This window comes from Ornithorhynchus anatinus, chromosome 9 (genome assembly GCF_004115215.2).
Source record: "Ornithorhynchus anatinus isolate Pmale09 chromosome 9, mOrnAna1.pri.v4, whole genome shotgun sequence".
In the NCBI taxonomy this organism is placed as follows: Eukaryota; Metazoa; Chordata; class Mammalia; order Monotremata; family Ornithorhynchidae; genus Ornithorhynchus; species Ornithorhynchus anatinus.
The window spans coordinates 15,796,357-15,809,291 of NC_041736.1; the positions used below are offsets into that span (position 1 = coordinate 15,796,357).

At 39.9% G+C, this 12,935-nt stretch overlaps 1 protein-coding gene across 1 annotated transcript; it reads left to right on the top strand.

Moving 5' to 3' along the window:
- Positions 1 to 1,537: 1,537 nt before the first annotated feature.
- BBS5 (Bardet-Biedl syndrome 5) lies at positions 1,538 to 12,581 on the top strand. The gene is made up of 12 exons (XM_029072608.2): positions 1,538 to 1,667; positions 5,617 to 5,699; positions 6,566 to 6,631; positions 7,217 to 7,266; positions 7,517 to 7,644; positions 8,353 to 8,488; positions 8,790 to 8,885; positions 9,680 to 9,742; positions 9,881 to 10,015; positions 10,877 to 10,960; positions 12,032 to 12,055; positions 12,153 to 12,581. Exons 1-12 carry the CDS (start codon positions 1,609 to 1,611, stop codon positions 12,252 to 12,254), a joined length of 1,026 nt encoding a protein of 341 aa, XP_028928441.1. The 5' UTR covers positions 1,538 to 1,608; the 3' UTR covers positions 12,255 to 12,581.
- Positions 12,582 to 12,935: the final 354 nt, after the last annotated feature.

Below are 12,935 nucleotides of genomic sequence, written 5' to 3' on the forward strand. Positions count from 1 at the left end.
AGCGCTGGGATGGATTTACAGGGTAATGAGGTTGTTCCACAGTCTTCATCCCCATTTGACAGATGAGGGAACTGAGGCCCAGAGAAGTGAAGTGACTTACCCATAGTCACCCAGCTGACCGGGGTGGTGCCAGGATTCGAACCCATGACCTCTGCCTCCCCAGCCCGGGCTCTTTCCACTGAGCCACGCTGCTTCTCTATAATAAGAGTGATGGTATTTGTTGAGTGCTTACTATGTGCAAAGCACTGTTCTAAGCATGGTGGTAGATTTACAGGTTGTAATGAGGCTGTTCCACAGTCTTCCTCCCCATTTGACAGCCGAGGGAACTGAGGCCCAGAGAAGTGACTTACCCACAGTCACCCAGCTGAGCAGGGGCAGAGCTGGGATTCGAACCCATGACCTCCGCCTCCCTAGCCCGGGCTCTTTCCACTGAGCCACGCTGCTTCTCTAGAATAATAGTGATGGTATTTGTTGAGCGCGTGGCTCAGTGGAAAGAGCCTGGGCTTTGGAGTCAGAGGTCATGGGTTCGAATCCCAGCTCGGCCACTTGTCAGCTGTGTGACTTTGGGCAAGTCACTTCACTTCTCGGGGCCTCAGTGACCTCATCTGTAAAATGGGGATGAAGACTGTGAGCCCCACGGGGGACAACCTGATTCCCCCTGTGTCTACCTCAGCGCTTAGTACAGTGCTCGGCACATAGTAAGCGCTTAACAAATACCAACATTATTATGTGCAAAGCACCGTTCTAAGCACTGTGGTAGATTTACAGGTTGTAACGAGGCTGTTCCACCGTCTCCATCCCCCTTTTCCCGATGAGGTCACTGAGGCCCAGAGAATTCATTCATTCAATAGTATTTATTGAGCGCTTACTATGTGCAGAGCACTGTACTAAGCGCTGGGAATAGCGTGGCGCAGTGGAAAGAGCACGGGCTTTGGAGTCAGGGCTCATGAGTTCGAATCCCAGCTCTGCCACTTGTCGGTTGTGTAACTGTGGGCAAGTCACTTCACTTCTCTGGGCCTCAGTTCCCTCATCTGCAAAATGGGGATGAAGACTGTGAGCCTCACATGGGGCAACCTGATTCCCCTATGGCTGCCCCAGCGCTTAGAACAGTGCTCGGCACATAGTAAGCGCTTAACAAATACCAACATTATTATTAGTAGTAGTAAGCGCTTAACAAATACCAACATTGAACAAGTCGGCAACAGATAGAGACAGTCCCTGCCGTTTGACGGGCTTACAGTCTAATCGAAGTGAAGTGACTTGCCCAGAGGGCCCCAGCTGACCAGGGGCGGGGGCGGGATTCGAACCCGGGACCTCTGCCTCCCCCGCCCGGGTTCTTGCCACTGAGCCACGCTGCTTCACCCCGAGCTCAAGCCGCGGCCGCGGCGGAGGCTGGGGCGCCCCCTTTCGGTCAGCCTTCTCCCGCGCTGCGCAGGCGCAGAGGAAGATTGGGCCTCGGCGGCGCCCGTAGGGGCGGAGGGGGCGGGGGAGGAGGGAGGAGGAGGGAGAGGGAGGAGGGAGGAAGAGGAGGAGGAGGGAGAGGGAGGAGGGAGGAAGAGGAGGGAGGAGGGAGGAAGAGGAGGAAAGACGCCGTTGCCGGGCGGGAAGATGTCGGTGCTGGACGCTCTGTGGGAGGACCGGGATGTCCGCTTCGACGTCTCGTCGCAGTAAGTGACGCCCACCTCCCAACGGGGCCCCCGGACACTGTATTAATCAATAGTCCCTGCCGAGCACTGCAATGAGAGCACCTGCCGAGCTCTGACGGTGCGGAGCACTGCAATAAGAGCACCTGCCGAGCTCTGACTGTGCGCAGAGCACTGCAATAAGAGCACCTGCCGAGCTCTGACTGTGCAGAGCATTGCAATAAGAGCACCTGCCGAGCTCTGACTGTGCAGAGCACTGCAATAAGAGCACCTGCCGAGCTCTGACTGTGCGCAGAGCACTGCAATAAGAGCACCTGCCGAGCTCTGACGGTGCGGAGCACTGCAATAAGAGCACCTGCCGAGCTCTCACTGTGTGCAGAGCACTGCAATAAGAGCACCTGCCGAGCTCTGACTGTGTGCAGAACACTGCAATAAGAGCACCTGCCGAGCTCTGACGGTGCGGAGCACTGCAATAAGAGCACCTGCCGAGCTCTGACTGTGTGCAGAGCACTGCAATAAGAGCACCTGCCGAGCTCTGACTGTGTGCAGAACACTGCAATAAGAGCACCTGCCGAGCTCAGACTGTGCGCAGAGCACTACAATAAGAGCACCTGCCGAGCTCTGACTGTGTGCAGAGCACTGCAATAAGAGCATCTGCCGAGCTCTGACTCTGTGCCGAGCACTGCAATAAGAGCACCAGCCGAGCCCTGACTATGCGCCGAGCACTGCAGTGAGAGTACCTGCCGAGCTCTTCCTGTGCGCAGAGCACTGCAGTAAGAGTACTTACTGAGCGCTTACTATGCGCAGAGCACTGCTATAGGAGCACCTATTCATTTAATAGTATTTATCGAGCTCTGACTATGCGCAAAGCACTGCTATAAGAGTATTGAGCTCTTGCTATGTGCAGAGCACTGCAGTAATAGTATTGTATTACTGTAGTAATAGTAGAGAAGCAGCGTGGCCCAGTGGAAAGAGCACGGGCTTTGGAGTCAGGGCTCATGAGTTCGAATTCCAGATCTGCCACTTGTCAGCTGTGTGACTCTGGGCAAGACACTTAACTTCTCTGTGCCTCAGTTACCTCATCTGTCTAATAGGGATTAACTGTGAGCCTCACGTGGGACAACCTCATGACCCTGTATCTACCCCAGCGCTTAGAACAGTGCTCTGCACATAGTGCTTAACAAATACCAACATTATTATTGTTATTATTTACTGAGCTCTTACTGTGTGCAGAGCACTGCAATAAGAGTATTTATTGAGCTCTTACTGTGTGCAGAGCACTGCTATAGGAGTATTTATTGAGCTCTTACTATGTGCAGAGCACTGTATTATTAGTATTTATCAAGCGTTTAGTATATGCAGAGAACTGTATTAATAGTATTTATTGAGCACATACTATGTGCAGAGCTCTTAGTATTTATCGAGCGCTTACTATGAAAAGGAGTTTATTAGTAGTTTTGTTGAGCCCTTGCTTGTGCACAGCAGTATATTAAAAGTATTGTTGAATGCTTACAATATGCAGAGCAGTGTATTAATGATTTTTATTGAGTGCTTACTATGTGCAGAGCACTGTATTATTAGTATTTATCAAGCGTTTAGCATATGCAGAGAACTGTATTAATAGTATTTATTGAGCACATACTATGTGCAGAGCTCTTAGTATTTATCGAGCGCTTACTATGAAAAGGAGTTTATTAGTAGTTTTGTTGAGCCCTTGCTTGTGCACAGCAGTGTATTAAAAGTATTGTTGAATGCTTACAATATGCAGAGCAGTGTATTAATGATTTTTATTGAGTGCTTACTATGTGCAGAGCTGCTTATTAGTCAGTAATATTTATTGAACGCTTACTGTGTGCAGAGCTCTTAGCATTTATCGAGCGCTTACTATGAAAAGGAGTTTATTAATAGTATTGTTGAGCTCTTGCGCACAGCAGTGTATTAATAGTATTGTTGAACACTTACAATGTACAGAGCAGTGTATTAATGATTTTTATTGAGCGCTTACTATGTGCAGAGCAGTGTATTAGTCAATAGTATTTATTGAATGCTTATTATATGCTGAGCAGTATATTAATAGTATGAGTGCTTACTATGTGCAGAGCAGTGTACTAATCAGTAGTATTAAGCGCTTACTCTGCGCATAGCTGTGTATTAATTAGTACTATCGAACGCTTACTATATGCATAGCTGTGTTTTAATTAGTATTTATTGAGCGCTTACTCTGTGCAGCAGTGTATTACTCAATAGTATTTACTGAGCAATTAGTATGTGCAGAGCACTGTTCTAAGCACTTGGGAGAGTACGATGCAAGAGAATTAGTAGACACGTTCCCGGCCCATAATGAGCTTACAGTCTAGAGGGGGAGACAGACGTGAATATAAAGAAATAAGTTAGGGCTATGTACCTAAGGGCTGTGGGGCTGAGTAGGGGAGCGAAGAAAGAGAGCAAGTCAGGGTGACGCAGAAGGAAGTGGGAAAATAGGAAATGAGGAGGGCTTAGTCAGAAAAGGCCTCTTGGAGGAGATACATCTTCGAAAAGGCTTTGAAAGGGGAGAGTTACTGTAAATGATTAATTTAGATTAATATCTGCCTCCCTCTCTAAGTACCATGTGGGCAGGGAGCATATCTTCCCTATCTATTATACTCTCCCAAGTGCTTAGTACAGTTCTCTGCACATGGTAAGCGCTCAGTAGATACCACTGATTGACATTGTTCCAAGGGTTAGGAAAGAATTAGAAGAAGGGGAAGTTGTAGAACTCAAAAGGGAATGTGTAATTCCACTTGGCAGCTGTGTGACTGGGCAAGTCACTTCACTTCTCTGTGCCTCAGTTACCTCATCTGTAAAATGGGGATTAACTGTAAGCCTCACGTGGGACAACCTGATTACCCTGTATCTACCCCAGCGCTTAGAACAGTGCTCTGCACACAGTAAGCACTTAACAAATACCGACATTGTTATTATTAACTCATTGCCACCAACAACCACTGTATTGAAGGACTGGCATGTCACCCCTGTAACTCTCTTGTAGAAAAGGGGACCAGAGAATATACCAGTCTATTCTAAACTCACTTCCAGGATGAAAAGAGAGATGGAAAAGCTTAGGAGAATAGACTGAATAGGTTAGAGGGGACTTCAGTGCGGAAAAATATTTATTTTGTTAATGAGATGTACATCACCTTGATTCTATTTATTGCTATTGTTTTAATGAGATGTTCTTACCCTTGACTCTATTGCTATTGTTTTTGTCTTTCTGTCTCCCCCGATTAGACTGTAAGCCCGTCATTGGGCAGGGACTGTCTCTACCTGTTGCAGATTTGTACATTCCAAGTGTTTAGTACAGTGCTCTGCACATAGTAAGCGCTCAATAAATACTATTGAATGAATGAATGAAAAATGAAGACTGTAGCATGGAAGCCCATAAAATCACAAAGAGATTGGGCAGGCACACACTGAATTGTCGTTCACCCACTCTCACAACAGAACACAAGTGGCAAGCTGAATGTGCTAGTTGCAAAATAAAAAATCACCATCCTAGAGAGTTGTGCAGACTGAAAATTCCAATAGGCTCAGGAAAGGTTTGGCTAAAGTCACGGATGGGAAGTCCATAATTGGGAAAGCTGAAATAAAAAAGAAAAGTTATGGGTATTTCACATTTTACCCTAATCATGAGGCTAAATATCAAAGGCAGGGAACTATCTTACTTCCTTTAAGAGCCTCGTTGCCATTGCTGGTGATTGAATTTGGTTTTGGCTGTGTTGTATTGTTCTGACCCTGCAATGGCATTTCTTATGAGGGATACCAAAAGGAGTCATAGGGGACATCCAGGTTTAAAACTTGTGGATGAAATAGTTTGTTATCAGTGATAGGAAAGTTCGCAAGAGGAGAGGCTTTGAGAAGGAAATAGTTTGGGATGGATTAATATAACCCGTTTTCATTGAAACTGAAAACTCAAGAGTTTTTGAACTTCTTTTAGACAAATGAAGACAAGAGCTGGAGAGGTCCTTATAGATTGTTTGGATTCAATTGAAGATACCAAAGGAAATAATGGGGATAGAGGTAAGTACACCTTCTCTTGGGGATTCTAAAGTAGGGAAACCATTACACAATTCCTCCAAGCATCCTGTTCCCCTGGTTGAAAACAAAATCCCGACCAGATGCATCTTATCCTGAAATGACAATTCCTGCGGCCTAAACAATTTTGAAATTCCATTTAATTATTTTTTTCTTTATGGGCATGATAAAAGGAAATTAGAAAGAAACTTCACCTTTATTCACTCATTCACCAATATATTTTTAAATACGTTGCTGTTGTTGATAGTATTATTATTCACCCATTTTGTGAAGAGGACTGTATTAGGCTCTTGGAAATTAATAAAGAAATGATCAATTGAAGACAATCCCAAGCGATGAGAAGAATATGACTTAGAGGGTGAAAACTAACTCAGTGCTCCTCTCCTTCTGCCAATTTCAGGAACAGCGAAGTCCCCAACATTCTAAATACACTCCCTTCTCAACATGACATTTTCATGGTGGTCCACCCTGCATTAAGGAAAATTCACATCTAGCCCGCACACATCGACTGCCAGTATGTACATTTGCACAATTATTTCTTCCGACACTATAGAGCATTCAATCTGGATAGATGCACATTATCAGAAGAATATTCCCCAGTCGCCTAACAGCATTTTACCTAGAGCTCAGTAAAAACTTACATTAGTTAATTACGATATTTTTACTATGTACCAAACACCTTGCTCAACTTTTGGGTGGAAACAAACGTAAAAGATATGATCCAGTCCGCTGATGCTGCTTCACCCAACATCACTGCCCACAGATGGGCGGGGCCTGGAGGTGAAGCCACAACTGGAAAGTTATATGAATTTGAAGGTCTAACTAAGCATCGTTACTCTCTTTCTTTTCAGGTAGATTGCTAGTGACCAATTTGAGAATCATCTGGCACTCTTTGGCCTTACCCAGAGTCAATTTATGTAAGTATATAATTTAATTATAATACATAGTAAATGTATGAATAGATGGGTGGGGGTCGCTGCTGAGAGGACTGGAACAGCAGCATGCTCCAGCCCACTGCCACCAGGATGAAATAATAATAAATCACGTTATCTAGCTTTTCACCACAAACTGCACAAAAGGTGAAGAAGAGCTGCAGTTTACCCATTCCTTTTATATGGAGAGACAGACACACACACACTTTCCTACAGTGCATTAGGTAACCCCGAGTTCCTAAGCCTGCCATATTGTTTACAAAAAAAGACTTAGACAATGAGACGAATCTCACTATCTTCTTCATCCCATGGTTCTGCTAGACACTTTCTCCAGATGAACCTGAAAAAGCCCTTCAAATTTTTTTTTTCTCTAGGAATAGGTACTGTCAGTGTCACTCAAAATTGAATCCCTGGTTATCCGTTTTTCAGGCAAATGTGGAATTCTCTATGCTTTTAATAAACTTGTATCGCATTACATTTTCAGCATGTGAAGAGAAGGGTTCTGATGTTTTGGGAAATATTCCCATTCCTCTTTAATTTTTTTTTCCATTCTGTGCATTTGATTTATAGCTGTTGGTTACAACTGCATGATAAATATTACTACAAGAACAGCTAACTCGGTAAGTTTGGAAAAAACCTTTGAAAACATATTAAGCATGTTCCATAAAAATTAATGCTAACTCTTAAAATATGAAATGAGTATCCATCAATTGTATTTATTAAGCGCTTACTATCTGCAGAGCATTGAGCACTTGGGCGAATGCAGTATAACAGAGTTGGTTAGACATGTTCTTGCCCCAAACGAGCCAGATTTAACATATGTTTAATACATATATTCTGTGTTAAGAAGTTAACCATCTGTCTTTTCAGAAGTTACGAGGCCAAACAGAAGCTCTGTATATACTAACCAAATGTAATAACACTCGTTTTGAGTTTATATTTACCAATGTAGTGCCTGGGAGTCCCAGACTTTTCACCTCTGTCATTGCAGTACACAGGTACTTTTTCATGTACTTTTGTATATATTTGACATTTTTATTAATAATACTTGGAGTAAAACTGTAACTTCTTCCTCCAGATTATTTTGAGGGACAAAACAAACTGTAACAGATATTTCAGAAGAATATCACATTTTTTAAAAGTAATAACACTTTTAGAATGAAATCTTAATGGCAAATGATTAATTTGGTTTTTCATGCAGACTAAAATGGAGAGTTGATCAGTTTGACAGTGAATTTAATCAAGTACGCGGGGAAAAGGATAATTCAGATTTTTTTAAAAAAAACCTTTTATTGATATTGGGTTTATATAAACTTGCCCTCATAATTCAGAGCCTGGACAATGTAGTTTGGGTTAATAATCTGGGAATTTCAGTCAAAACAGACATCTCCTTAAATATCACATTTTTGAAGCCAAATTCCTGCATTTGCTCATTTGAAATGGATGGTTAAGAGAAGTTCTGAAATTAAGGCTAAATATGTAAATCTGTACATATTAAAAAGATCTTATACCTTAGAGAATAGAGAGTAGGGATTTTTATAAGTAGTTACCAAAGTTCATTGCAAAGAAGAATGAACACTATGTTATTTATAGTTGGACCAAAACATATTATAGGATATTAACCACTTAAGAGACAATTGGTACACTAGACTTTCATATGAGATGTGAAAAATACATTTTGTTTTATTTGTCTTTCATCATTGTAGAGCTTATGAAACTTCTAAAATGTACCGTGATTTCAAGCTGAGAAGCGCATTAATTCAAAACAAGCAGCTGAGATTATTACCGCAAGAACAAGTGTATGATAAAATCAATGGAGTATGGAATTTATCCAGTGACCAGGTAATTAATTGAAAATTAATTCAAAACCCTGACTCCAGTCCCATATTCCTTCCACTAGACCACACTTCCTTTCTAATGGCTTTTCACTATTCCTCTTTCCTGATGCTGACCTGCTTTGACTCTGGAGAGTGCCTTGACACTCCCTGGGGAGCATCAGGGCTGGTGCCTAGAAAGACTAAAACCATCAGTCGGGAGCAAAAGCTGACTTCTGGGTGTCTTGGGATTGCAATTATTTAGAAGTGTCCTTAGTGCTCAACCAAATGATCATGAGTAAGAATTCTCATGAAAGTCTGTTTTACAGGGGAATCTGGGAACCTTTTTTGTCACTAATGTACGGATTGTTTGGCATGCAAATATGAACGACAGCTTTAATGTCAGCATACCGTATCTTCAGATTGTGAGTATTGTATCTTAATTTTGGCTGTCTGGATTTAATCAATGTTATGAAGCACACTTAGCTCTGCTACAGTACCTAGCTTCACTCTGCATCTAGGCAAAAAATTCATCCATTCATTCTTTCATTCAATCAGTCGTATGTATTGAGCTCTTTCTGTGTGCAGAGCACTATACTAAGTGCTAGGAAAGTATAATTGGGCATCAAATGCCATTAGGGAATTGGATAACATTCTTCCAATAATGCAAGCCTGTTGGTGCTTGGCATGTCACATTAGCAAAGAAAATACCTGTGCAAAATGTGTGAATGTGAACAATTACTATGGAGCAAGCTTTCCTTATTTCCAGGCTTTATAGGAATGCTTATGTACACACTATAGGAATACTGTGTGACTGAATTTTGGGAGTAAATATTTGTTCCACATCCAAAGTCTTTGGGGAACTAGAGCTTGTAAAAATTAGACCTGCTGTCTAGCTCTTTTATTTTTTTTCCAGTACAATTGTAACACTTATTAGCCAAGGATTACTGCTCACTGTGTCTTTGGTTAAATGGAAATGGTTTGTATTTCAATTTTAGGAGATTTTTGTTTTCATTGGATTTACTCATTTGGAATGAGTTTTGTGGGTGAGTTCTTTTAATTGATCTTGGAAATTCATTAATATAGAAGAGGCATTTTTTATATTTTTGTGTGTGCAATAAAAAGTCTAATGACTTAAGAATACTCTGAACATAGTGTTAAGAAGTTATTGGCACCAGGAATTAAAATTCATTTTCTTCTTTTTTCATTTAACATCTAGCGTTCGATAAAGATCAGAGACTCAAAATTTGGTTTAGCACTTGTAATAGAGAGCTCTCAGCAGGTAAGAAAGCTTAATGGCATTGCATCAGTTCTTTTATTTTTCCATGAATTGACCAATGAAATCTTGTAAACTGTTTCTCTTGTTATTGCTATTATTAATAGGTTAAACATCTGCAATGTTTCTGTGGTTCTTTGACAGAGTGGTGGATATGTTCTTGGTTTTAAAATAGACCCAGTAGAAAAACTCCAAGAATCAGTGAAGGAAATAAATTCACTTCACAAAGTCTACTCTGTGAGTCCTATATTTGGAGTGGATTATGAAATGGAAGAAAAGGTATTCTATTCAATACATTAAATAATATTCATTTACATGAGAGGTATTATTCAAACCTACAAATACCAAATGGCAATTATCAATAACTGGATTGATATTTTAAACACTACTAAATGACCAGTAGGTGTTCTTCTTAGGTTATAGAAACTTGAACTTTGATTTTAGAATTTAATATGAAGTATAGATCCTACGTAATTAGTCTTTGGTGGAAAATTAAAATTACATTGCTATTAAAAACAATCAGATATTATATGAATCTATTCTCACATTTAAATGGGTAAAACAGAGCATTCAGATTGTTTTCAATGCTTGCATGTCATTTGGATGTTAATGCAAATGAAGTCATTCAAGACTTCAAACAGTTTAAAATTATGTTTCTTTGAAGAACTGTTTCCATACCTACCTGAAAATGTTATTTTCTGTTAATCCTACTGCTCTTTTAATGATGATATATTTAGTGCTGTTCTCAACAAAAGATTCATGGATTATGGAACCCATACAGTTCTGAAGTATAAAAATGAAAACACAACACAACCTAGTGGATAGAGTCCAGGACTGAGAGTGAGAAAAATCTGGGTTCTAATCCCCCACTGCCACTTATCTGCTCTGTGACCTTGGGCAAGTCACTTAACTTCTCTGCACCTGAGTTTCCTCAACTTCAAAACAGAGATTCAATATTTGTTCTCCCTCCTACTTAGACTGTGAGCCCCTTGTGGGACACAGAATGTGTCTGACCTGATTAACATGTGTCTACTTGACACATAGTAAGTGCTCAACAAATACCACAAAAAAAAAAACCCAAACTGATCGTCTTATGTTTCAGTTTTTCTTTTGAGCTTATTTACATTTCTTCATTTTCAGCCTCAGCCACTTGAAGACCTGACAGTTGAACAAGTTCAAGATGATGTAGAAATAGAATCTGATGAACACACAGATGCGTTTGTAGTAAGTAGTCCATTGAATTATTATTATTTTTTCCAACCTGATTATCTTGTAAGTACAGTGTTTGGCACAAAGTAAAGGCTTAGTACCACAGTTATCCCTTTGATTATTTTTATGTTGTTGTTCATGGACTTTTATATTAGGTATGCATATATATTATATATATTTTATATGGTTACTCCCCATATAGATTAAATAGTTTGAATTCATTTCATGGTCGTAATTTTGACTCGAATCATTTTCATCATCCTCTCCTAAATCTTTTCGAGCTTTTCTACATCCATCTTAAAGGACCCTCTGGGTCTGACTAATGTTAACTATACTAAGAGAATTACTAATTAGATCTTACATTTTAAAGTACTATTAATAACCTCAGAGTCAGGTTAGTTCTGGAAACTGCCGTGACTCATTAACTTGTAATCCACTGCAACCCACAGAACATCTTCTTATCTAGTCTTTACCCATCTTTAATATGTATTAGCTTTTGTTTTGTCTCTCAAGTGAACTACTCTGAAATTATTCCTATTCAACTTCATCTTTGTTTTGATTGGCCCTTTCACTTAGTTGCATTGAATTCCATTCCTTTACTTTATGGTACCATTTATAAACTAATGTACATGCTCTCTTTCACTACCTGAGTCACTCATTTAAATGTTAAATCTTACGAGGGCACAGGAATTGACCATTCAACAGATTATTGAGCCACTGACAACTCTTTTCATTTTCAGTCTTGCATTATTTGTTTATTTCTCCAGTAGACCTGACATAATTTTCTACTTGCCAAGTGATTAACTGTCAGTGATCCCTATGTAGGCTTCGTAGTCATTCTTTTTACCTTGTTAAAGATTAGGGTTACTATTTTGGTTTATATAGTCCTTACCTTCCAACTAGCTCAAATATATACAAATTGTGATTTGAATTTCACTTGTAACAATAGGACAGGTAATTTCTGTTGTTCTCCTAAGAAACTGTGGAAACAAACATAGAAAGGAAATGGGAGAGATCTGCATAGCAAAGCCAGTCATGGATCTTGACTGCATAATGACTGATATGTGTTTTTCTCATTTTTTCTAGGCTTATTTTGCTGATGGCAATAAGGTAAAATATTTCTCTCTTGGGTTTCTCATATTTAACATTTAGTAATCACAAACATTTTGAAACCTTCTTTTTTTTCCTCTTCTCATTTCCCATAAAGCAACAAGACCGTGAACCTGTATTTTCAGAAGAACTGGGTCTTGCGATTGAAAAACTGAAGGATGGATTCACCCTGCAGGGACTCTGGGAAGTAGTTAGTTGAGCTGGAGAGGAATTTAATTCTATTGATATTTACATCAATGGCAAATATAGTAATATGACATGGAGTGGTAATTATATTTTCAGTAAGTGCTTTTTAGAATGTCTTTGGAAATAGAAAACAAAGCATTTATTAAAGTGTTTCCTGCCAATTTTCCATCCCTCCTCCCAGAATTAAAATTGTAATGAAATTGTATGTTAATATTGCATTTATTTATTATGCATATTTTATTGCATTTAAAAATTATTGATTTGTTGATGTAACATCACATTATTGACAAATCATATTGAATAAAGTGAATTTCTACAGCATCTTTTAATGATCTAAAAATAGTGTAGGCTGTATCTACATAGGGGAAAATGGAAGGTTGAATAATTGATCATTTAAGCAAAAAAAAAAAACTCTGAGTTTCCCAAGAAATTGCCTAAACTTTCATTTTGGTCATTTTCCATTACTAAAAATTCTTTTGTTGCACTTTTCAGAAAACTCATTGTTTTTCTAAGGAATTGTTAGAATTTGACTTGCACATGCTCGGTTAATGTCTGGAGTTCTTTTAAAAAAGAAAGAGAATCCAATGGATAGCAAATATTTTACGAATATGGGGTTTGATTTTAGGTCCAAAACACGGGAATTGATCTAGGCCAACCTCTAACCCAGTGATTTAATAGTTATTGCCACACACTT